At 31.2% G+C, this 27,890-nt stretch overlaps 1 protein-coding gene across 2 annotated transcripts; it reads left to right on the forward strand.

Moving 5' to 3' along the window:
* The first annotated feature begins 184 nt into the window (after window positions 1-184).
* Window positions 185-27,890, forward strand: LOC140054223 (protein lin-28 homolog A-like). 2 transcript variants are annotated; one of them, XM_072099138.1, is made up of 4 exons: window positions 185-551; window positions 15,227-15,489; window positions 25,364-25,512; window positions 25,688-27,890. In XM_072099138.1, exons 1-4 carry the CDS (start codon window positions 539-541, stop codon window positions 25,932-25,934), a joined length of 672 nt encoding a protein of 223 aa, XP_071955239.1. In that variant the 5' UTR covers window positions 185-538; the 3' UTR covers window positions 25,935-27,890. The 2 variants fall into 2 exon arrangements, with proteins under 2 accessions (XP_071955239.1, XP_071955240.1); XM_072099139.1 differs by lacking the exon at window positions 185-551 and adding an exon at window positions 3,431-3,466.

Here is a 27,890-nt window from a genome sequence, read left to right on the forward strand (position 1 = left end):
AAAATGTACATTTGATTTACATAAAAAAGAACAAGGAAACAAAACAGATTTATATTATTATTAAAAATGACTTTAAAAGCAGTATTACAACTAAAATTATCGATGTAATTGTAAGGAAACAAACTATTATATGAATGAGCAACCCGACAGGGACACGAAAATGAAATTGAGAGACAAATTTACAATTATATTTGTGTTCTGTACATCACAGTAGGCCACGGACTTTATTCTGAAATAAAAGGTGATTCTTTGATTACGGATTTAAGCTAAATTAACTACAGTAGAAGGAAAAGTGAATCCAATTATAATATACATTCTCAAAACAGATATGTATTTAATACCCGATAGGCCCTGCTTTAGGATTAAATAGAGCATTTCATACTATATTTTACGTTAATACACAAAATGTTTACGAAACTACTGAAAATAATATAAAATCTAAAATAATTGATAATAAATCATTATTTCTTACATTTTTAAATAGAATATCAACACAATAGCATCATTAATGAAGAAAGAACAATAACTGTTACGTCAAATGTCGATGTTTTGTAAGAAATATTTATTATTTATTATTATATTAATATTTATATGGCATACCAATTTGTTAATCTCCCGTGGACTACAGTGTATGCATGCTTATATGTTTTGTATCGAAAACTTGTTTATTCCTAGCATTTCAGTTTCATTTTATTTAGGAACCATGTCACAATTATTCTCAGTTACTGCAGTATAACTTACTAAACATATTGTTTGTGTCTATAACCTGTTTATTTCAATTCACATTTATTTACTCATCGTTTATAAATACAGTTTCATAGCATAAATGATGGCAAGGATCCTGCATAGAGAAGTTTACACTTCTGTTTTCGCAAGACCCTTTTACATAAAAAACATAAAACAATAAACACAACATAATAGATACAAAATATAAAAAAAACATTTCCTATATACATTTTATAGTTGTTCATCATCAAAAAGAGATAGTGTTTTTCTAACATGATTATTTATACATTTATTACAACCCCAAGAAATGTTACATTTTGTTGTTGTTCTATAGTAATGTTATTCATTTTCAGTTTATGCAATTATTTAGTAAGCTTTTTCTGGTTGTCATACATACTTCTATGTTTTGTATCGAAAACATATTTGTTGTTTATTCATAACATGAATTTCATTTTATTTATGGAGCATGTCAAAATTATTCTCAGTTACTGCAGTATAGCCTACTAAACCTTTGTGTTTCTCTATTAACCTGTTTTTATTATTATTTAGCAATCTTGTTTGTAATCATACACACTCTGTTTATTGTAGTGACTGCCTCTAAATTGTAAAAAAATAAAATCATATGTTATTAAGTAATTAATATTAAGTTGAAGTAGTTAATGTTATAACTGCTGTACAATAATTAAAAATTATTGTCGACACAAATGGAAATTAAAAAGTAATGTATCGCCATTCTTTTTATTTTTCTATGAACATGATGTATTGGATAGTGTGGTCCTTTAATAGAATCTGATTTTACACTTCATCACAGGCCAATATTAAACCTCAGTGTTTATCTAGCTTACGCCGGATTATCTTAATCCCTCAATATGAAACCCCGGATGTTCCAAGTGATTTAGTTGAAAACAGTATTGAAATGAAGGTCTATTCGACCATGGAGGTACCTCCATGATTCGACAAAGTGTTGTTCTCAAAGGACTGAACAGTTATTATAGGATGTCCATCGGACTGTCCATCTTGTATTCAGAAAAGTATTTTGTAAAAAGTAACATCATCTGAGAAAAGTCTAACTGGGACAAGTTTATTTAGAGAATTTCTTTTATTACTGAATAGATTGTGTGGGAGTGGGGGTGGGGAGAGAGATTATCTTATGCTTTAGATGTTTAACTGTTCGCCAATGTGGAAAAACTGAGGCCAACAATTGTTGTTCGTCAGATCATGGACAAATATTTTTCATGATAGATTGCAGAACAAGAAAATCAAACCGCGAAAAAAAATTGTAAAATATTTAGGGCCGCGAGATTGTTGGGCTTTGCAAGGCGAATTTGTAAGCGTCTGCTTATTCGCATGCGTTTTCAAGTTTCTGTCTTTCAAATCCCTCTTCTACGCATGCCTGGTGGAAAATAGGCGTAAAGAAGGCCCCGTGTTATTTGTTTACATTTTCTAATCAATTCTTCTACTTTAATTGCGTATTATGCCAACAATTCAAACACACAATGGAGTCCAATATATCGTAAAGGTGTACGGCGCATCATAATTGAAGAACCTCATTAATCGTCACGAACCGATTTGAATAACCCGGCTTGATGTCCGAATGTGCCTGGGAAGTAAAGTTTACTTTTACAATTGTGTTCAATGGTATTGACCTTTCAATCAGTTCAGAACAATATGACTGACAAAGCTCATTAAAATAATACATTTATGAACCGGACAATTTGAAGAATTATAGGCCTATATATCGCATATAAACACCTTTAATTATTGGAACCTGATATAGAGTAGCTGCTTAAACGGCGCCACCAAGTGTTTGTGAACTTTAGGTACATAGATCAGTTAGTCTGTTTAAACGCGTCCCGTGCTACACAGCATATTACATAATATATTGTCCTACTAACAAATATTAGAATAGTTTATTTACTTTGACCAAAATTTGATCGAAACGAAAAATGATTTACCCGATAAAACTAAAGAAAGACAAAATAATAACTAACCGAATCGTTGTCAGTGGTTTTTTGGGGGGTTAAATTTAGTTTGTTTCGTCTTTTTATATTAGTTCTCAAAAAAATGTGTATTTTAAATCCTTAGGCCTATTTGTTTTATTTTATTTAAGTAAAATTGAATAACTCTGTCTGATGGCTTAAAGTTTGATTTATTAGTTTGTTTGATTCATCTTTATTTTTCATGTTTTGTGGCACATCTTTATCTTCAATTTGTTTTTATTTAGTATTCTTGCTTTGAAGATAAAAAACATAAATTTTAATTGTTCTGAACTTTCCTTATTATTGTATTGCGGGTTTTTCATTCTCATTTGTCTCCCAGCACAAACAGACATTGCCAATTTACCTTAACAAAAAGAATATTTCATTGGAACAATTGATTTTATAATTTATGATCGCAACTTCTTCATTAGAAACAAACAAAACAACCCGTGCCAAGTTTTCGTTACCGCACTCTTTGACAAAACAGACCGTGCTCGTAAAAACATAAATTCTGTCGTTAACTGCGCAAGCTGATAGTTCCCTGCGTCCGTTTCGTCTTGTGGTTTCCTGGTTGCAAAACGTCACGTAAAATCATGCATTTGGGGACTTATACAAATGTGCCCTTATTAACTAACTTCATTCATTGTGGTTCTGATAAAGGTAGTATGGTCGTGGCCTAAGAATGGTTTTGGCCAAACTATGTTTGTATCACCGTTGGTGTTTTTCTCACTTAATTCGGTTTTTGGGACTTATCAAGTAAGGTAAGTAGGCCTACTTCGTACCTGTTTTAAATGTCTATAAAATGATATTACCAATTATTAGAAAATGTCGGAAATCTTTTAACGTAAAACAAAAAGTAGGCGTAATTCTAATTTATTTAATTGAATTTTGTATATAACAGTGGTTTCATTAGTCAGTCATGTCTACCGATATTGTAGAGCTTAGTTGGGTCAGGCGGTACTACGGTATCTATACACTTGTCATATCGTACATGTTTCCTCTCCAATACAAATGTATTTGAATTATCAATTGACGTATGATATGATAAATTGAGTTCCAGCAGTAACTACCTCATTGGCGTGTCGCCAGCAGAGTGTAAACATGTTGTTCAAGGTGTATAACCTACGGTAAACCATACAATAATGAATGTTTATGATGATTTGAGTTGGAAAGAAACATGATTGAGTGTTTTAATCGCAGTCGAGTTAAATAGGACAGTAAGTTTTCAACGAATACGAATATCCTTCCCCATTCAACGAATACAAAACATTCATTATTTTTGCATAACACAATATAAGGCTACTGTGTTTTTGAAGTTCTTTTCAAATAAAGTGGCCGCTATGATTTCTTTTGCCGCGGATTATCAGTAGAATAGTTGCGGCGCGGCGCACATTACTTTCAAACGTGTGAATAGACCATTTATATTGATAAAAAAAAAATTGCGAAATGATGGAAATAACTAAAATCTTGTACTTTTAGTAGTCAATCTTATTTTATAACGTGTCGTTTGGTATTAGTCCTACCTAATGGAAAAGTGACTTATCTAATTGTAATTCTAAATCTAATGCACGTTCAGTTTTTTATTTTATATAATTATTTTACATACGTAGCCTATAAATAAAAATCACGAGTCGGGCGGTTTCCATTCAACGCATAAACATTCATAGTACACAGTTGTGTATAATATAAAACGATGATGTGTTATCAATAAACTTAAACTTTGATTTTTCACCAATCATCACTGATGGCAAAGTAGACTTGCCCTAGTTAGGTCCGTAGTTTATGTATGAAACGCCATGTGTGCCAAAATATGTATCGTTTTACCAATATTAAGTCTAGAATCCAGACTAGGGGCAAGGATGCACTCTGCGTTTTAAAATGATAGATTTCATGTGAAACATTAGGTCATGAACCCCTCACATTAACCTAATTTATATAATAGATAACACCTTATGTGTTTAATGTTGTATGCAGGCCTGCATCACTCTAAATTATCAACGTACCTTATGTTAGTGAACTCGAATTATTATGAAAAGAAATTTATGCTTTTATCTCACTTGTAGGCCTATAACGATCACTCTTAAGATATGTATATTGTAACATTATTAAGGCTTTAAGTTCATTATAGATTCTGGGACTATTGACAAATGTTGTTGCATTATGGAACAAATCCTAAATAAAACAATTGTGCTGTATTTCTAAAGCTCTGTCTACACTATCAAACTTGTGTGCCCAGATATGGTAGTGATATGAAATCATCATGTCTATTAGGCCTATATAGGTACATCACATTTTTTGTAACATAAAGTTTGATAGCGTAGACAGAGCCTTAGCATAGCAGGTGCGTTCTCACTAGTTTGATTAAATTTATTTTCAAAATGCTAACATTAAAGATATACTTCCCGCTGAAACAAAATTTTTTTTTTTTAAACTGTTTTTGTTGAATATACCATTTTAATGTTACATATACTGTAGTTATTCACTTTACTTTTCCCCAATATATATCAAGTATATTGCCCACACAGTAAAGACCAGTGGCCGTATTCACCAATCACACTTAAGTGAGTTATTTCCCTTAAATCCTAAGAATTTCCCTTAAATCAAGAAAACATTAAGGGTTTCACTTAAGTGGTATTCACAAATGGTTTAAGGTTAAGGGAAACCCTTAACTTGGTCTATTTTCCCCTTAACTTTTAAGGGACCTCAGAGGTCCCTTAAAAGTTCCCTTAACTATTCAGTACCTTGGTTGTGCTGACGATTCTGTATGTGCGAGTACTATGCCTACTTGCAGATAGCCCCAGTCTAGGCGGTAGAGATGCTAGGCCCCCGGTTGGTCTGCCCAGTTAGTAACCAGCCTAGGGTGCATATGCCCCAATACAGACAGGTTTAGGCCTACACAGAATGTTGATTTGTTAGTATATATAGGCTAGACCTATTTTTCTTGATCCTCACACAATTTAGTCTAGGTCTAATATTCATTTACTTGTTTTTGTATTGACTGTTATTTCTTTTTATTGATCATCGTCCACACACTTTTCTCTTCATCCTCCCCATCCCCACAACCCCTTGCTCTTTTTTAAAAATATGCACATTAGTTTTAGAGATGAAAGTGATTGGACCATAGGGGAATTAAATCTTCTGTGATTGGACAATAGGACAACTCATGAATATTTATGATTATTTTTACCCTTAAGTTTTACTCTTAAATTAAGTGTTTTCCTTAGGTAAGTGAATCCCTTAACTCATTTGTTAAGGGAATTCTTAAATTTTAAGGGTAAGTATTTCCCTTAGCCTAAGTGAGATTGGTGAATACGGCCACATGAACTCTGGAATTGATAAGAACATTTTTCCAAAGTTAGTGGACCATACCCAAACTTTTGCAGAATTTATCAGCCGTAACTTTCTTGGCAGAGTTTTCTCAAGTTTGTGAACTTAAAATCAATAACAGTCTTTGTATATAATGTGAGCTATACGAAAAAACGTGCTACTTATTAGATACATCAAACCTTGAGTCTAGTTTCTTGTTGTCTTTTTTATGTTGATCTTTATACTTACATAAGTTTTGATTTTGTATGTCGATCTCAAGAAATTATACGTATGAAACGCCGTAAATGCCAAAATGTTTATCTTTTTATCATTTGATAAGTCGAATTGCAGTTTAGACACCCTGTTGTTAGTATTATATTTATATATATATATATATATATATCATACCGTAGCCATGGAATTTGAGTCACAGCAAAACAATTAATAATATATCTAATAATAATAATCTGTTTGCTATTTGTGGTCTTTTCCAGTTTTCTGGAAACAGTCAATCCACAAGTTAATTATGTTTTAAAAAGTTTTGTTTTACGATTATTTTCTCAGTATTAGTATATATCTTTATTCATCCCTCATGGGGCAGTTATTGATGTATTACAACATCTTACAATAAAAAGTACAAATTACAACATCAAATATAAAATATAAAAACTCTTTTAAGAGTTTAATTCTGAAAAGAATTATAAAATGTTTAAGTTCATACAATAAAGGTTACAATTTAATATTAATAAAGGGTTTACTTTACAGCTATTAATTATATAGTTTTTATTTTCTGACTTGGTTGCTTCGACGATTATTTTATAATTCAAATTGAAGATAGTTTTTCAATATTTCCGATTATAGGTCATTTTATTCCATGAGGTCATTTGAGCATTGTGGTCAATTCTAAGAAGGTCAATCATTAACCGCCAGAAAACATAGCCCGCAGGCTCACCAATCTCAACTTGAAAAGATCTATTGTATGGAAAAGCTCTACCACTAACGTGGACAAAAGTTAAAACACTATGCTAAGCAAACAGAAACACTATTTATCAGCACAACAACATTTTGTTTTCAAAACTGGAGTTGAAAAATTTATAATATTTAACAGTAGTATTTTATGTTTCTTCCAATTGTTGTTTTTGATATTATTTACCTTCAATATAAAATACTGTAAATCATAATACTGTAATTGTAATTTTATATTTTAAAAAAAATATCAACAAATAAATAAATAAAATCAAGCATGTGAAAACAATAACATTTTAGTCCTAATATTTTAAACTGTTATCAAAATTTAAATTTTTTTTTGCTCAGTTTCATCCGGGCTGTAAAATACTTAATTTTTAATTAGTTATGTTTTTATTATTGTTTTATCTGTAAACTGAATCGATGAAGTCCTATAATGACTTTTTTCCCTCGCAATCGCTATCAATCATATCAAGTTTTGTTCTGTCTGTAGGTCTATAATTGTGATTTTCTAATAATCAACCTGAATTATGGTATAGGTATTTATTCATAAAAACACATAAATAGTACAAACAGAAGGCAGCCAACGGCTGAAAAATTCTGCAAACAACGTACAAAGTAAAAAATTTAAAAGACTCTAACAACAATATAATATATACAAGTACACAGAAAATAAGATCATTAAAAAGCCGTTAAAAATATTTAGAAAGCCAAAAGACCCAGATAAACCAAAACATGCGGTAATTATTATTAATGGTAAACCCTACAAAGTTTTAGTTTTAGAAGATTCATTCATTCTATCAATAATGTTAGGGATGGTAGAGCGTTTCCAACGATTAGTTTTACACAAGGGGGTATCCAACAAATTAAAATTTTTCAAATTGCGACCGCGATTACGATAAGAGGGAAGCATATCACGATAGAGTTCAGAGAGTAGTATCCCCTTCCCAAGTTATCTCTTCTGGCTTCAAGGGAACATAATCCAGACATGGATAAAGCATTTTCATAACTGATGTAATTAGCACCGTAAAAATTATTGAATTAATAGTTTGTTTCTGTGGTATTACATGCGTTTTCTTAGATTTATGGTAACAAAATGAAGAATCAGGAATAAAAACTTGAAACTTATTAAGAATAAAATTGTTCTTGAGTAGACTTTAGTCTGTCATTGGTAGAAAAGGTTGTTTCTAAAATTTCCGTGAGTCCAGGAGAAATGAGAACACACATTTCATATTGGAACACTCAAAAGTGAAAGACAAAATAAAGAACAAATTGAGATATATAATATTTAAATGAAGATCTGAATGAAAGAACAACAGAACATTTCAAATATTATGATATATTTACCGATTTTGCTTTTAAGCCTGCTCTATAAGACGACATCTATGCATGGAGTAAAGAACTCCATGGTCTATGCCTACAATCACTGTGCAAAATATCACTATCTATGAGAGACTTGTAGAAAAATATGCCATCATCTGATACAGACTGGGCAAAAAATTAACTGGTGCCGAATAAAACAATATGAGTCCAGGCGTGGACATTGTCCATTGTAAGTGGACGTTTATAATTATTCGATAACAGTATAGCTATTATGGATCTGATTTTTCGCGCGATATTTCGAACTATTAATTTAATTTCCGGAGATAAACTATCCATTCCGATAAGAAGCTTTTCATTGGCCAATACCACAGGTCAGTGTTACGGTCATCTACTAACGGATTGATGCGTTCTATTTTTATATTATGCTTAAAAGCCTCCCGCTGATTGGCTACTTACAGGTACTTGTCAACCAGTTTTGTCGCATAAACCAGTAACAATACTCACCTACGTACCATACATATTTACACACATACTACAATAAGTAACCCAATTGCTACTACAACCGTCATACAATCACGTGGAGATACATTTACGTTTGTTGTTATTTGTTCGTATCAACGTTTACTTATTTGGTAACACTAAACCTAGAGATTGTCAGGCCTAGCCAGCAACGTATCGACTTCGAATGGTACTTTAGACAAGGACCCATGGTATGGTTTCCCGGATTATTGTTTATTTCCGTGGAGTGTGATATTGAAATTGCCAGGCCGGTGGTCTAGGCCGGACGACGATTCAACAGACGGGAAAAAGCGGCTCAGTTTAGCTATCACCACAGGAAGATGACCTCAACATCAGGTGCTTAGCCCGTTTCTACCTTTATTGGATAATGTAATGTATGGATTTTAGTTTAACGTGATTCTCTACTGGTATTGAAAAATTATTATGGATAGCCTAAATAAATTATAACAAAAACCATTTTACCTTAGAACAAATACACGATAACTCGCTGCTAATATAATTATGAAGCCTTTATTATACTTCTAATTAATGCTATTATGTTTATTGTAGTTAAGTTAAAGGATTGATACCAATCTTAAGTTTCCTTAAGAAGAAATCATAAAGTTATATTTAGGTTATGTAGCCTATTATATTCAAGTTATTTTATCTTTTACTTTTCATATTTCGCAAACTATTATTACAATATGTTCCATGTATTAAATACAATTTGTGATGTTGATTTTATGTCTTAAGATTTAAATTTTCTTTTTCTGTTGCATTACAATGTTTTTTTCTTCAAATGTATAACCTTTTTTTGTATTTGATAAATATACTCAAACTAAGGGTATAAAGGATCTTTGATTTTCTCTACTAAGCTTAGATTGTTGTGTCTAAAAAGTTGGAGTGCATGGGTTAAGTAAAAATTTAAGCTAAGTACCTTCACACACAACTGGACCATTAATCCATAAATATTTATTTTTGATAAGCGCATTCTTCTTTATAGAAGTTTGTATGTCTTCCAATAATTATTATCATATTTTAAAATATTCAGAACCAAGATAAAAGATGCTATACCATTGAACTTTTATAAATACAAAAATGTAAATAATTCTCCCTAAATTGTACCAAAAAAATAACTACACGACCAAACCATTGTGGTATGCTTACTATTTACATAATCGTACTAAATATGTTAACAGAGGCTTGTCACGTTATAAAGTGATTTTTAGCCCCAAAAGTTGTTATTTTGTATACAAAATATTCACGATTTCACAACATTTATGGTTGCGATAGCAAGCGGCTATCACTGTAAATCAACCTCAAATATTTCACCTACGTACAGTAGAAATCAATGATTACCGTAGATCTGCTTGATTCATTATACAAACTTGAAAAATGCTGGCCTATTAATTTGGAAAGCCGTTATCCCTTTAAAGATAAGCTCTTTATTCAAATTATATTTTGACCTTACTGGACTGGACAATAGATACAAATGAACGTACGAGTGTCCATATAATCTGAAGGTTAATAATGGCCATGTAAAACTATGACAAATATTTTCAAAACCTTGTATTTTGTATAATATTCATTCAAAATGTTCATTACAAACTTAGATATATTTCCTCCTTGCAAAAAATAATTTAAATGTCATTTTTGTAGAATTGTCCATTTTAATGTGGCATAATTTTGGTTAATTTTATAATAACTTTTTTTTATAAGCGAAATTATCATTTTTAGTTAAAAATTTAAAACAAAAAATGGCCTTTCAACGTTTTATTTAATTTATATACATCTTTTTGAGGACAATATGCATCTGAGACTAAATAAACAAATTGTTGTTTTACGTCCATCTTTGTGATCATTTTGTTTTTATTATTATTTGAAACAATTGTCTTATTCTGATTCAGTTAAAACAATTGAAAGAATAATTCAACTTTCCATCGAAATTGTTTGCGCTGTTTATAAGAATAAACTTTTAAACTATCATTCCTAAATGTTGGTATCACTATCTCAGCCACACAGCAGTTATAACGGCCCTCATTAAAAATAAAAAAATATCCCGGACGTGATACAGTACTACAATTTTTTTAAATATTTTTCCTAATATAGCATATGAAAATAACACATTGCTGTTGTTTTAATCTTGTTGATAATATATATTACTTGATGCTTCAGTGATACTGTGTAAACCAAGGATGCTTTACAATGTACAGTTTTATAGTAACTTGTGTTTTGTTACGTACCCACTAAAACTATAAAATTTGTCATTAGAATAGAAAACTATACATTTAGTATTTACAATTGATGTTTTCCAAACCTTTGTTGTGTTAGAATGAAAAGAATAACACATTAATATGAAATATCTTGTATTTAAAATGAAAAATTGCTTATGAAAATGTGTACCTAATTTTTAAATGCTTACTTTAAACCTAACTAAATATTTATATTTACAAATCGTTAATCAAATTTTGCATGAATCTACAATTTAAAGAAATAATTACATCAAGACAGTCAATCAAACTTTTTTTTAGATACAAACCATAAATGAATATTAAGACATTCCGTTTGTTGTAGAATTGTAGAATCAAAATACCTTTTTTCATGTTAAAAGCGGCATACAAACTTACAAATTGTAGAGACAAACATTGTTCAAGTAGATACTGTTAAGTTTCTATACCTCTTAGAATATCCGCGTTGCATTTTAGTGTAGATTAATATTATCTGACGTTTTATATTTTAATGATTTTAGTATTATATCAATTATTTACGACGTCGTAATATAAGTTAATTGTTTCCTAAAGAAAGTGTGCAAGTTTTGTGTGCAATCGTGTTAAAATCCAGTAAAGTATAATTTATTGTAACTTTATTCCTAAATTAATTTTTTATTGTTTACTTGAAATTATCAGTATGCTTATCCTTGCCTCCTTAGATTTCCACCTGTCTTTGTTACCTTGTTTTAAATGTATTTCGATTTTAAAGGCTAAATAAAGAATGAATGAATGAATGAAAAAAAAAGATTTGTTTGCCGTTTAACAAAACAAAAATTCGTATTTAGTGTATTTTGTAAAATTAACTTCTATTTATTGCGGAAGAAAAAGAGATAATGCGTTATAGTTGTTTGTTACAATTACTGTACCATTTTGTGTTTGAACGAATTATTTTGGCGTTTACTAAAACATAAAACTCCATTGATGAATACATAGTATACTTTTAATAATATATTATTGTTATAAGTTTACTAAAAGTTGTATACAAACTGAAAAGAAGTGAAATATCCAACAAAACGTAATTCTTCCATTTTGTGATATAGGCCTAAGTTCTGTTAATTATATTTATTTAGCAAAACTTAAAACTGAGAAATGAGTAATATGGTATTAGGCCTATACTTATTTATAACATAGAGGAAAATAGTAGTAATACTATATTAGTGTTTAAGTGTTTAAATGAAGATGTACCCGAATACCTTAAATCATATTTTAAATTTTCTAATGAAAATCATGATCATTTTAAAGGAAATAGTTGCAAATCACTTTCCCTGGAAAAATGTAGAGCAGAGTACTATAAACATTCATCTAAATGGAAAGGTGCTGATCTTTTTAACACATTAAGAGAAGAAACTAAATTGTCAAGTAATTTAAATGTTTTCAAAAGTAACTTTAAGGCATTACTGTAGTTTAAGTTTTATTGTGTTACTGTTATTTTTATATTTTAGTTTAAAATGTACTATTGTAGCCCCAAGGTCTTTTTTACTGATTGGGCCACCCTGGTTAAATATTGTTAATAAATAAATAAATAAATAAATAAATACGTTTTAAAATTACCGTTTAGATTTAGGACATTCAACAAAACGAAAAAATAGTAAAGATTATTTAGAATACTCCATATTATACATATATACATATATTTTGTGCATAGATTAAAATGTTTAAATCCAAGTAGGGCCTATTAATTAAGTTGAAACATTATTATTTCTCATTGCCATAGTGTGATTATTATTGATTAAAAACGCTTCTGAATAAACCTTTATGCTATTTTAATTATATTTAACTATTGTTAATATAATTGTACTATGGCATGGAATTGAATGTTTCTGCATACGTACGTACGTAATCACAATTCTTGATTTGATTTTAGTTGTCGCAAATAAAATAATCATGTGTACTTTAGTTTGAAAGTTGTAACCGTTTCTAGGCTACCGTGTTACCTTATCAATGTACAGGTATTCCGCAGAAAAACCTCAAACCCACCGTCACGCCTTTATGTTTTTTCCCGTTTACAAACTGCGTCATAGGGCCTAAATTTGGCCCATTTTAAAACCGCATAAATGGAAATCACTTAACATCGTTACGGAAATCAATGTTGTTTACGTCTTGGATATGAGGGATCCTATGATATCGTGTTATTCGAATTTGTTGATTTTATTTGATTAAAATTTAATTTCATTCAATTTGAATCTAAATAATTCAGCGTAACTTTACACTCTCAGTGTCTTGTTTAATTTCTGTATGTCATTTACGTAACCCAGTAATTAATTCCGTAAAATCATGGTGCTAGGCATGTCTATAAGCACGATTGGTGGAAGAAATAACAATTACGTATATAAACTATTAAAAAAACAATCGTAGTATTGTGGTTGAAATTGTTCAATCTTGGAAAGTACAGAAAAGGTAAAATATTGCATATACACGCTATGAAATATTATCTGCTAGCTAGCTAGGCCTAACTAACAGGTTATTCCAGAGTGATTCGATCGACCTTACTAGCATTACTAAGCCGGTCATTTTGAGCTCTGTAGTGCAACAATAGTAGCGGCCGTGTTCTAATTTGTTATCCTGTCCAGTGGAAGGACGGAAGTTAAAATTTAATGTTATGGGCACCCGCACCTATTTGATGTCCAGAAGGCCAGAATAAATAGCTTAGGACCTTCGTATGATGATGACACGAAAGATAAAATACGGTAAAAAATAATTTATGGTAAGCCCATTAATATTGTTGGTATATTTGTGCACTAGATCACGTACACAAATGAACCCTAAAAATAGGGTTAATTCTTTAAGTTGCGGTAGGCCAATTGAACTCGTAATTGGCTAATTTGAGGTTCAACCATATAAACCCTAATATAAAGTCTATTTTGGCTCTTTCTGTCTTCTCGCCGTTTGGTACCATACTTTTATAGTCACAGGCTTATGTGTATTTGAAGCTCAACTTATACTGTTTGAACTTTAGGTTACGGTGTGAGTTTTGAATAGATGTAAGGTGACACACTAATGTAAAGTTCAAGTTCAAAACTGTTTCTTTGATGAAACAACCGATAGCAATAAGAAATAATGTGTTTATTGATACTGATCAAATGTATACGATTGTGAACTTCTATTAAATCACGACATACGATCGTATCTTGATTACTCGGGGGGTTAAGCGGGTGTAAGGCCGGTCGACGTTTCCGATCTCCCGTACCTGGTGGTGAGACAACCTACTCCACGCCTACCATATTGGCCTAGCATTGAGATAGACTTGATTAAATATTAATTTACAAAGATAAACATTCTAAACCTCAATACACAGTAGTTGTAAGTAGTAAATCGGATGGACATTGTAATTTCCCCGTTAAAAATGACCAACATTATTATATTGTCATCGCAGGGAATACCAAATTATACACGTTTTTGTTTCAAATCTCAAATGACCTGTTCGTTTTTATGAGGAAAAACAACCAACACGTCCATTTTACACAACCATCCCATATATTTCAGTATTTTCTTTAATAATAATAATAACGTAAAAAAATAATATGTTCTAATTTTTTGAAGATAAATATTATTTATGCCCTGTCATTACTTTTTGAAGCGGAAACAGCTTTAAGCAAAACCATGCAATGCACGATTTTAATTGTTATTTAACAAAACACAAATAACTAATACAGTAACAACACATACTAAAAATATATAAGAACATTTCTTAATTTACTTCTGCCAAAAGGTTTTGAGAAAAAATGAGTAAATAAAGCGCTTCTTTTTTCTCCTTTTCTATAATTTTTCTGATTTCATTATTAAGATTCTGTAAAATTCAGTAAGTTATTAAATTACCGTAGGCCTAAATTATAAAACATAGTTTATTATTATATTAATATTATTATAATTATTATATACTTATGGAATGCTGTAAGTAAACACTGCCTCTCTCTTGGTAAAGGATTTTATCAGTGACATTCTCTGTAAAGTTTACTCTTTACATCAATTCGATTTTCTTTTATTTAAAAAAATGTGTTACGTAATATGCAAATTGATATTGTTTTGACGTCACATTAAAAAGAGATTAAATTGGTTCTCGTTGTTGATCGCTATGAATATTTTAATATTTTTTCGAGTATTCTTACATTTGTTATTTGCACAATAATGAAATAGTAATGTTAACCTGTTTGTATACAGATGGTACGCATTACCAAGATAATAATATGTCTAAGGAAGAAACACCTGAAGAACAGGAGGGAATGAGTTATGAAGAGGCCGTAAGAGAAGGCTTCCAACAAATGGCGATAGATGCAGATGGAGAAAAGGTCGACCCACGCAAGGCGGCTGGATCGCAAGTAGAGGGGGAATTATACACGGGCAAGTGCAAATTTTTCAAAGTACATGAAGGCTACGGGTTTCTGTCCCCTGACGATGGAACAGGAGATGTGTTCGTACATCAGGTTAGTAATATAGTACTACTGTAGTAGTGTGGGCGAGTTTGTAGTAGTGTGGGCGAAAGGTGCCAAAAAACAAGTTTATGCGAGATACCGATTTACTGGAGTGGGCGAATGACACTTATTTAAAAGTGTAAAATTGTAAAAGTTGGGCAAAAGGGGCAAAGAAAGTTTATGTGAAATACCGTTGTCAGTTTACTGAAGTGGGCGAATGACAATGATTTAAAAGTGTAAACTTATGTTGGGCAAAAGGTGCAAAAAAAAAAGAAGTTTGATTAATAAACGATCTAGGATTACTAGAGTGGGGAAAGTACAATATTTTAAGTGTTTGGTAAGTTTGGCAAAAGGTGCCAAAAACAAGTTTATCTAAGATAACACTGTCGATTTACTGGGGTGGGAGTGCTACATGAAGTAGTAATATGTTGGGCAAAATGCACCAAAACATGGAGTAGGGCTATCTCTGTAAATTATGTTGGCCAAAATATGCCAAAAAAAAGAAAGAAAAGAAATTTGTGTCAATAACAATGTAGGTTTACTTCTACTAGAGTAGGAAAATTACAATGTTGTAAGTGTTTAGTAGGTTTGGCAAAATGTACCAAAATATGGAGTAGGCCTACAGTGTTACAAACAATTTTAAGTGTTGTTAGCACTCTTGGTAAGCGTATTATTTTAAAAAGGCTTGGCAATAATGTTTGATTTTTCATCAAGTCAAAGGTAAATTTATTATGATATCAAATTGTCATTGGTGATATTTCTAAAGCTCTGTTTTACACTATCAAACAAGATTTACCCAATTATGACTAGTGATATCCCAAATATGGTAGTGACATCCCCAAATATGGTAGTGACATCCCCAAATATAGTAGTGATGTGACACCATCATGTCCTTATGGGCACATCACATTTTTTTGTTACATAAAGTTTGATAGAGCTTAACTTTTTTTTAAATATTGTTTTGTAAAACAAGTAAACACTACGCAATGAAAAAGAAATGTGAAAAACACATCAGAACCAAACAAAACTTAACCCTGTACAGTTATCGAGAGAGTAGCGTCTAGCGAGGTTTATTTGCACCACATGTGACATTTAGAACCTAATAATTGATATAATACAACAACTAGTTTATTTGATTGCGATGTTAATCCAAGAATGTCTCATAACGTCTACAGACAGATGTGATTAGTTATAACATTAGATGTAAAATCACCGGTTTTTATCAGTTTCCAGGGCTCGAAATTAACCCTAGGAAAATTGCTACTTGCTAGAGTAGATTTGTTTTATCTCTTTGAAAATTATAAACTGCTAATGAGGTTTTAAAGACGTATTGTCCACCAAAAACATTAAAAATGAAGATTAATTAAATCAAACTCTGAATATGTTATTTTGTAGTTTCAATAAAGTTAATCAATTCTGTAGGAAAAAAACGAAAAAAATGTTTTCACTTATAAAATGACAAACAAAATGGTTAAATTCAAACAAAACTCCATTGGCTGGCAGCCAATTTGACCATTTTAGTTTTAAATTACAGTTTTTGCACGTAAATACATTTTTCAATCCAATTTTTGGTCAAAGTGGATAATAATTATTATGTTACATTAAAATGGCATAGTTAACAATTTTGTTAAGAATTGTTTTTTTCAGGGGGACAATCTTTAACGAAAAAGTTACATTTTAGTCGCGCAGAAGTGCCGTACAGTAGGTTTTTAATCTGCCAATTCAATTCTAAAATAATTGTAGCTACCAATAATAAATTTGAATTTGTGTTAGTCTTGCTCATTTTGGTAAATGTATCTACTTTTACAACTAGCAAAGGGTTGCTAGTAGAGATAACTAAGATTAAGAACACTAACCCTAGTTATGACATTCTTTAGTAGAGTATACATTTGAGCAATTAAGGAAAGAGAAGCCATTTCAGAATTAGTGAAGTAGTATGTGGTACCTGAATTATGTTGTAGCTTATGGGCTACTGTATTTTAAAGGCGTCACATGTGATACATATATGAATCTGTATCACGGAATTTTTCTAATGTGATTGTACATTATTATACAGATATGAAACTTCCATCGAATGTTCTTAGTTTATTTCACAGTAACTAACTCGTATCAGAAAAAAAACATTACAAAAAACACCTTTCATATCTAGAAATCGCAAATGGAAATGCATTTTTAATTTAATACTTATATTATAATATTAATAGATACTGCTATTGATTTTAGTTGTGTTTTTATTTAAGCACTCATCAAGCACTATAAGTGGGCATAATTTAATATTAATTTGTTGAACTATTAACATCATGATATTATTAGATATCAGATTATATTTCTCCTAAAAGTGTTCAAGAGATAACATCATCAATTTCAAGAAAATTTCAATTATAATCCCGATTCTAAGATTAACACAATTTTAAAATGAAATCTGTTTTGACATTTTTGTATAATAAAAGCCATAATGTTTTGTATCTTTAAAATGTTACTTAATTATTACAGTGTTTTTATTAATTCGTAATGTAACCAAGTAAAGTAATTTATATTGTTTATGAAATGAAATACAGGAAATAAAGAAAAACAAAATTAACATAATTATTTATTTTTATAAGTAGGCATATGTGTTAATTTAAATTTGTCATCAAGGTTTTATTTTAATTCTTGTTGTTGATAAAAAAATAGTGATAGAGCCTGGTGTACTAGGTTTTTTTTAATATAAAAATTAGGAAATAATCATAATCATAATATAATTTTACTAAATCTGAAAGCCGAATGCCTGCATAGTATTAATAATAATATTCACTACTAGTACCTTTCTAAGAGGCAGCAGTAATTAAAATTGATCTAATGGTATGACAAGAAGAAAAATACCTTATACTGAAAATATAACTCCCTATAATATGTTGCTACTGGATAAATTGGCTATATAACCCACTTTTTGAACTTAAACACGTTTGAAATCAATAATTTCTGAACAAATACATTGAATAGAAGGCTAGATCATGTATGATGTATCGTTTACGAAGCATTTCGTCACGTTAGTCTTACTTTTTGACTTCTTAAATAAAAGGTTCTAGGAGCTCTGACGCTTTCGTAAGATAATAAAGTTCAAAAAGGTTTTTTAATCATGTCTATGTAGAAAATGGATATAAATGAATTTTGCACCTGCAATCTTAACGAAATATTATCTTACTTTTGCCTTATAAAGACTGTGACGTCACCGTTTTAGATTTCGATAATTCATTTGTTGCTGATCGTAATTTAATTCCGGTATTAAAAAAGATTTAAATAAAATGAATTATCCAAACGTTAATAGAATGATCTATTCTATGTATCCTTTATCGTATTTCTTTAGATCATGATTCGTCCTTTGGTGAGGACGTAAAGCCGTCACTATCCGTAAAACCATTCATACGTCTGTGAAGCCGCTGTACGCAATAAAATCATATCTATGTTTGAAAAGTTTTTGTTTTTGGAAGGATCTTCGAGACATTCGATCTGTTTACTGTAAAACTCTATTTAGGCCTACACTGAAAACAAAGTGTAGGATATAATCTCACCCCGCATTACGAATTTGAATCTGCCTGCTGTCATGGACCCGTTATATAGGCCTAATAATCCGAGGATGGTGACAATCCTATCATTTCATTATATTGATCTTTATAATTAACTTTAGGCAGTTTCATTTACTACATAAATTTGATTTTATTCCCCATGACTTTTACTAAAATTCTATTTTATTTGTTCAGTATAAAATGTGGCTTTATGCAAATAAATATGCAGATATAAAAGAGCGATGTTCTTATATATGAAACCAAAGTGGCATATTAAATATTATTCTTATTCAAAATGTTCTTTTTAAAAATACAACCGGATAGTGAAATCGTCCATAAAATGTTCCCACACAGAGAATATTATATTCTAATTTTTTTCGTTTATGATGTTGCTCTACATCTGTATACATTTTATATATTAATATTTTAAATTGACGAATACAGATCCAATTTGTTTGTCATAAAAGTGTAAACGAATATTTTCTAATTCAATGAATATCATACGGATTCGCTTTGAAAAGGACATTACAAGTAAACCGTGAATATTATCCAGAAATACGGACTGCGTTTGTCCAGTATATTCATTCAGGGATTTCCGGGCATCGGATTCAAGGACAGAAGAGCTATTTAGCAAGGGCATCGATGCTATTACTATCCACTACTAATTAACATAGCTTTATTAACGCGGCTTACAGAGGACACAATTTGCATTTTAGTAGTACACGTTGCTTTTAAGGCGTTTTTTGACCGTTTTCAAACAACTTGTTGTTGAGTACTTCGCATTTTAATGTATGTGATTTATCTGTTACGAATAATAATTATTTAGGAAAATGAATTCACAGGTAAAATAAGTAATTAATTTCGGCAAGACGAGACTTTAATTTCTAAGCGAGTCCGATTTATTGTTGGCTATCTGAGGTGATTTTAACCTATTTTTGTAGGTAGCGTACTTTATCAATTAATCATTAAGAGAAAGAAGTGTTTTTTTTCTCTCACTTAAATTAAATAGTTTAATATATATTTATTTATCTGGAGGACTAATCTTAAAGCATTGGCCTAATGCCTCCTCCTCACACAATTATATTTATTAATTTATGTTCTGTATTATTGTATATTGTATTGTGTTAAAACAATAAACCTGAACTTAAAACTTAATCAACGAGTAAAACCCATTATTAAGAGAACACCTTCTGGACCCAACAGAGTAACACTAACACTAACAACTATTGTGTTAAAAACATCATACTCATAGGCCTAGTACGTTTTTGACGGGAAAGTTTATTCAGTGGTGTCCCCTGATTAGAGTTGACGGGAGTTTATTCTTAATAAATAGGAGTGTCCCTTGATTAGAGTTGGCCATGCGTTGAAACATATTATTCCCCTCGCTTATTCTATATCAATGTCCCCTAATAGAGGCTCGGACGTTCATCAATGTTATCGTGGATGCTTGACAGCCGTAAATCAACGTGTTATCATTTTATTCTAATACTGTAGTATATAACTTTTTTCCCCGGGATTCAATCAGAATATTGCTGTATTGATAGTTAATTGTTTCTTTTTCCAATATCTTCTGTTGTAGAGAGCAACACCAATTATTACACTTTTTTCCACACAATCCATCCAATGTGTTTTTATTTGTTAGCCTAATACTAATAGTGTACTATTTTGTACATTTTCTTTCATAAAATACCAGATAAATTTAAATAATTACTGTTAACCAGGAAAGAATTCACTCTTCCCTGCAAAGAATTTTATAGTGCCGTTAAGAGAGCATAATCCAATACAATCGATACTCCACGCCCACTTAATTCAGCATACGCGTGCGACGGTGCGTCATATCACTACCATATTTGGGCATATCACTACCATATTTGTGCATATCACTACCATTATTTGGACATATCACTATCATATTTGAGCACATCACACTCTTTTTTGTCAAACTAGTTGGATAGTGTAGACAGTTCTAAGCTTTAGTCTGTACTTTAGAGTAAAAGTTAGATTTTATGCGATTTGAGGTGGTATAAAAAATAATAAATTGTTTGTACATTTTTATGTGAATTTTCGTTAGAAAAGGCAGGATTCCCCACACCCTAATCGCGCCAGCTTTAAAACTCGTGTCCGCTACTTAGGCCTACAAAATAGTTTTTTTTATTTATTTTTATTCTATCATGTTCAGGTCCGGTCTCTAATTTATTTATTAGCAAAAAAAGATCTATCTATCTTTTTCTATGTTAAGTAAATCATTTTTCTAAAGTCAGTTTTAAAAATAACAAGCAAATAGTTTAAAATATTTCTTGTTACGTTTTCTTTTACGTCAATCCCAATCCAATGTTTATTCAGTTTTCAAATAATTGGTCCCTGTTTTATCTTTACCAGCGAACATTGACTTGTTTAGAAGTAAATTAAATTCAGACTGTCTTTGTAGAGAACAAATTTAATTATCTGCCTACGTTTTTAAATGTTTAATTAGAATATATTTAATATTGAACATATAGTTACACATTAACAGTGAACGAGAACAACAATTCCGAGAAGTAATATTTTATGAAATAAGTTTTAATCATCAACTCTTACTGTAGGCGTATTTTAATAGGCCTTTTCAAGGTTTTTATAATAGTGATAACGCTAGCAAATTTATCTCTCTATGTTATTAAATTTAATAAATATTGAATATCTTCTTTATGCTTTACGCTGTAGAAGATTTTATTTGTATTTATTGCGCGTCGGTTAATTTTGACCTGTCGTGATTGAACTATTCAACAGTACAGAACTCAGTATTTTACTATTTTTGGAATACAAAACCGTTTTAATCGAAGGAGCATTTCCGTTTTATGCCGGTTCTGATCACCTCACCATTTTGTTCTCCTTTGTCCAAACACAGATACTATACACTCTGTGGTCCAAAGATCTGTACGGTTTATTACTCAGGCCAAGGCCATGTACGTTTGGCGGTCACTCAATCACATAAACAATGTTATCGACGAGTGACCAATGCACGTCGTGGGACAAGGTTAACCGCGTTTAATAGTCCGAGGTGATCAATGGATTAAATTTGCAGTATGAAACGCCAATTGACCAAACGTAACCCACTACGACTATCTAAAAGCAATGTTGTGCCCTTACTGTATTGTATAGTTATTTATGTATATTTATAAATAATTGTCTGATAAAAACTGTATCAAAGTTATGGTTAATTGTATTTACTGTGGAAGATTTGTGATTGCCATTTGTGCGCTCCACGAACGGTACGTTTGCATAAGTGAAGAAGTCATTAATAAAGTAGACGCCATACAATACAAACAATATAAACAGGTTTTACTATCTTTAGTTATTTTTTCTAGAATAGAAGAAAGAAGAATAATAATTTGTTGACTGGAATTTTAGAATAATTATATAGGTTTGGTTGTAGGCCTATTTATGGAACTAGCGTCGTGTCGCTATAACACTATATCAGTATATTAAATATTATTTATATCTTCTCGTTTCAAATATTGAATAATTAATATAGAAAAAACTAATAATATTTTTAAAGCAGTTCAATGTTTTAACGATTCATTTTTATCTACCTATTTTCGATTTAGTGCCGTGAGAACGCAAATACTATCGTCCATCATCGCTCGTTTAAATTTGGACTTTTCAAATATTTGACCTGGTCCAAGCCAGGACAGTGACCTTGTCAATTACTCGGACAACAGATTTCACTCTTTCAGCGTTGAAACTGACCACTGTTGACCTGTGAAGGCATGTGGTACCCTACAGGGGATAATCGCATTATTAGTAAACCATTTGATTTGTTAACACACTACATAGCATTCTTTTCAGTATAGTACATTCCATAGGTCACCATGAGAAATTTGATTTGACCTAAAGAGTGAAAAAAAAAAAGTACGGTACGTTTCCCGCGATTTTCTCGCACCTTCTCACGTTTTTTTTTTAGAGACAATCAAACTCGTATCTTTACACTACATGTTCAACACTTACATTATCGTTAGACAATTTCAAAATGAAGAATTTTAAATTCTAATCTAATTATAATTTTGATTCAAGTTTATTCTGTTAGTTCATTCAAGTGAAAGTGTCGCGCAGGTAATAATGGAATTTACCGCAGGCCTCATCGTGTTTATAAAAAGCCGGATACAATATCGAATCTCAGCGAAAATAAGCTAGAGGGGATATTTGTGTCCGTGATACGGCCGATCCTTATGAATAGTGTCCACGGACCACGCGCGAATCCTTTAATTGTGGACATTACTATAATGTTAATCTTCAAGATGTATTGTCCCTCAAAAACATGAAAAATGAAGATTATTTAATTATTTAAATTTAAGACTTTGAATATGTTATTTTGTAGTTTTCATAAAGTTAATCACTTCAATAGAAAAAAACGAAACAAAAATCTTGTTTTCACTTATAAAATGATGATAAATGTTAAAATTCAACAAAAAATCTATTGGCTGGCAGCCAATTTGAACATTTTTTGCTTTAAATTACATTTTTTCAGGTAAATACATTTTTTTTCGATCCAATTTTTGGTCAAATTGGATAACTATTATGTTACATTAAAAAATGGAATATTCAACTAACATTTTTTTAAGAATTACTTTTTCAGGGGGACAATACATCTTTAAATACGCATGGGAATTCGTATAGCAGGAGATTTTAAAGAGTAATGTAGGCGTTTTTTCGCGTGGAGTGTCATTTTGCATTAGGAGGCCTACAACATGTCTATATTAAAATATTTTTGTAGTTAATTTGAATGTTTCATCAACGGTTTATCGTTTTTATGAAATACACAGTTACAATATGTAACGAAGATGATAGTGTATTGAACTTTATCTTTCAATTTGGAGTTTCACACATATTTTGGCAAATTGATCTTAAGTTTATCTTATAAATGATTTTTGATAATGACTTAGGATTTTATTTAAAGTACGGCCAGCAGCAGAGGAGTATGTTTGGTCTCAAAAGCGTCCCCTTAATAGGTTCTACTATAATAACACTTGTTTTGTAACATAACAAAGGTATCTATTACCAGGAAGATGTAAAATTAATAATTAGGCATATTATTTTTTTACATCTGAGATGTATTCTCCCTGATATTGCCACTCCAATTCGGTTTAAAGAGACAATTTAGTTGTAAGATAATATAATAATTTTATGTAGACCAACGTAATAGCCCTAAATACGTAGCCTGTATTAAAACATACATTTCCCTTATGTTTTACAAGATGATGTGGTAGTGGTCAATATTAGTTTGGCCTGAATAACCCAAAGGAGGGGTTCACTGTCAATTAATTGAAATAATTTCTTTCTAGTAGTCAAGTTTAATCGCGGTATCATACATCAATCAACATCTTCATACACTACTGTACATTACCATTGATCTCCTCGTTTTGAAATGATGATGATGAAAACGAACATTTTAATATTTATATAGTTCTTCAACTCCCCCCTCCCCCCCTGCCGTAGATTGTACGGTGATGTATTATTTATAAATAATAGGTCTAATAATACTATGTCTTATCAATATGACCTATTTTATACTGTATTATTTCCGGTTCTCAAAGTACTGTACACTTTATCTGTGCACTTGACAAGATGTGTGATAAAAGGCTTATAAGGGTCAAGGGTTGATGATATTGGTTGCCGCATTGCATTTACCGGTCCGAGATCTCCTTTCCCGCCAATTGACAATAATAATAATAATAATAAGATTTTTATAGCGCACATACCACTCCAGAGTGCTCAAGGCGCATTTAAAAATAAAAAAAGAAATAAATCATACAAATTCCTGGCAAATAAAATGCAATTTCTTTGGAGGGTCCCCATCCGTTGTCATTCTGTCGCGGTCCCGGAGACAATTGCGTAAGCCTGTAATAAGCCTTCGGTTCTTTCACACGGTGGCAGTATTGCAAGTCCTGTAGACAAACTTGATCCAAAACAACAAAAACCACCTACGTTTAATTAGTACAGTTGGTAAAAAAGACCGAATACTAAAGCCAATTGTGATTTGATTTAATTATATTTCCTATTGTAACATACATATTGGTTCAGCGTTAAAAAGTAGAAAAACATTGAAAAGTAATTACCTACACAGTGTACTATCATACGTCACCGTCACATGATATAAATAAGTTTTGTATTTTTATGTCGGCAGGGGGCGCTATATATCTAGGTTAGCGAGATTTTGATCTTCAGATTTCTCTCTCGGTTATCGAGCCGTTACCGAGAGGATAGATAACAATCGAACAAAACCGTCTTTTATTATTTCAGTCAAACTTTGTAGCTACTGCAATAACTGCAGTAGATTAGTTTTGACATTATTCATTTGTTTTCAGTCTGTTGTCCAAAAGTCTGGATTTAGAAGTTTAGAAAAGAACGAGGTGGTTGAGTACCGGTTTGGTTTTTCTGAGCAGGGACGGGAAGCTACTGTGGTTACTGGACCAGCTGGTGTTGATTGTAAAGGAAATAGGCCTAGATCTACAAGGTAAACACGATAATCGATATGCTGGCAATGTTAAAACCTCGAGTTGTCTGTATCTTTAATATTAACCGAATTTATAACAAGCCTGCCCTCTATATTAGTATTTTATCTAAGTTTCTGCTGAGCGCTTGTTTTATTCATAGGCCTATTTATTTTATTTTACTCTCATTTATTCAAGGTGCTTTAACTGTGGAGAACATGGCCATTATGCAAAAGACTGTACTTCTCCCCCTTTACCAAAAAGGTGCCATTTCTGTAAATCTGAAGACCACTTAGTAGCAGCGTGTGAAGAAAAGAAAAAAGCAAGAGCTATTCAAGCAAAAACTGGCGGGAAAGGAAGTAAAAAAAAGTCAAATAATGAAGACAAGTCTGAAGAACACGCAGACAATAACGTGGAAGTACCAGCGGCTGAAAACGATTCATAGAAAGTGTCGATTATTACCATCATCATCATTGTAAGATTGTAAATCATTCTTTACAATTTGAGAGTCGGAAGTGACGTCAGAGGTCAAATAATGTTCTTCCGGCACCAATGGATTTCGATAATGTTAACAAGCAGTCAGCCAAATTACACACACTTTTATAAACAATATTAATACGCCTGTTCTCATTATAACGCATGGTGGTCATATTTGTAAATACAGTAGTAGCGTTTTGTGAAAGTATTTTGAATAATGAATGTTTGTGTTTTGTAATACGCCGTGGTACGAATCGTTCGATATCTAACCGATAAATGGTAAAGTTGCCTTAAATCAAGACGATTGATAACTATAAACCGAAATACCTCATTGTAATGATATTAATAATTATTATCCTTATGATAATCGTTATTGAATTATTGTCGATATCTTATTTTTATTTATTTATTATGATTTTTAAGGTTTCATAAATAAATTATCAATATATTGAATTGATCAAGAATCAATAACTATATATACTGTATATATGACCGTACTTTTTGAATACAGTAATACTTTCTTCACGTCGCCGGTCGCAACTCAGCAGAAACACACCCACCGACACTGGCGCTCCGTATAGTGTGCTCTGGAGTTACAGAGGATGTGAAAGAAATTTGCACATAGTGTCAAAGAGTCAAATTTGAGGGTACCGTAGGCCATGCCTACTAATGAGGCTTTATCTCTACTCTAAGGACGCACAGCAACAGATTGGATCCGCCGGCCGGTTGATTTTATCAATATATTTGTTTATAATTGGTAGGGCCTAAACCGACGCTGGCCTAAACAAAATTGTTAAATCTTTTTAAATATGTATTGCCAATATTACGCTGTGAATTTTTACCAACGATAAATGGTAGTGATCTGGCGACAATGTAATTTTAATAGAATTATTGATAAATTATGCAATAATTACTATCAATTACATTGATATAATAAATAATAGATTTAGCATTGTTTTTGACCAATGTATTTAATTTATTATCAATGTTATTGACAATATTATTTACAAATTGAATTGTTAAATGTTCTAAGGTTGTAATGAAGGGGAGGGATTAGAATTCAAGAAGGTCGTGGTACGGTTAACTAGAAGTTCAGTTATTAAACCATCCGTGAGGATGATTTTTAACTGTAAATAATCTCATTTCTTTATTTAAAATGAAAATTAGAAGACCATGTTTATTTATTTTGTAATCATTGCTAATTAAGACCGCATCATGTTGCCCACCAAAAAAATGACATCAAAACTGGTAATAAAATGAATAAAGGTGCTATTCTTTTCAACAACAGCGCCACCATACTAGAGAAACAAAAGCAGTAGAGATCACAACAACAAACAACTAAATGTTACTAACTGTGTAGTAAATATTTTAGTTTAGGTTTGGTCATGGAGGTATAAATAATGTTATACCTCCATGGTTTGGTAGAACTGTTCTACCGAAGTTAGGCCTATGTATTGTGATCAGTCTGATCTACAATAACAATTGAAGACACAATATTGGCGATATTATTGTATTCAAATATTTAAATCTAAAGTTATATTAGACAACAATGCTAATAAGAACTTGCAGGCCTAACCGTAGGAGGCCTACATGTTTATCAACTGGAAAAAAGGCCTTGCATGTAAATGCAGTTTTACTGTTTGGCTTCTTCTACTTTGGTAACTTTTTCCAGTTTTAAAAACAATTTTATTAAAAACCGTGTTGGTTTCTAAATGTCAAATTAAGCAAGCATTTGTCATAATAATAATTTTTATTTTATATATATCTCTTTGAAATGAAAATATTATGTAATTATTAGGTATAATTTGAACCATTTAAGTACGAGCTCAGGGATTTGTTTGTAAGTGCATCGCTTTTGTCAGTCAAAAAATAAAATAAAGTTTTACTATTTGTAATTGTATCTTCAGGCCTTATTTATATAGGC

Source organism: Antedon mediterranea, chromosome 7 (genome assembly GCF_964355755.1).
Source record: "Antedon mediterranea chromosome 7, ecAntMedi1.1, whole genome shotgun sequence".
Taxonomy (NCBI): domain Eukaryota; kingdom Metazoa; phylum Echinodermata; class Crinoidea; order Comatulida; family Antedonidae; genus Antedon; species Antedon mediterranea.

Excerpts from the sequence above, each read along its gene's own strand:
- LOC140054223 (XM_072099138.1), top strand. Across the intron at positions 15,490-25,363 it reads GAGATGTGTTCGTACATCAG|TCTGTTGTCCAAAAGTCTGG; the intron begins GTTAGTAATATA and ends ATTTGTTTTCAG. Across the intron at positions 25,513-25,687 it reads AATAGGCCTAGATCTACAAG|GTGCTTTAACTGTGGAGAAC; the intron begins GTAAACACGATA and ends CATTTATTCAAG.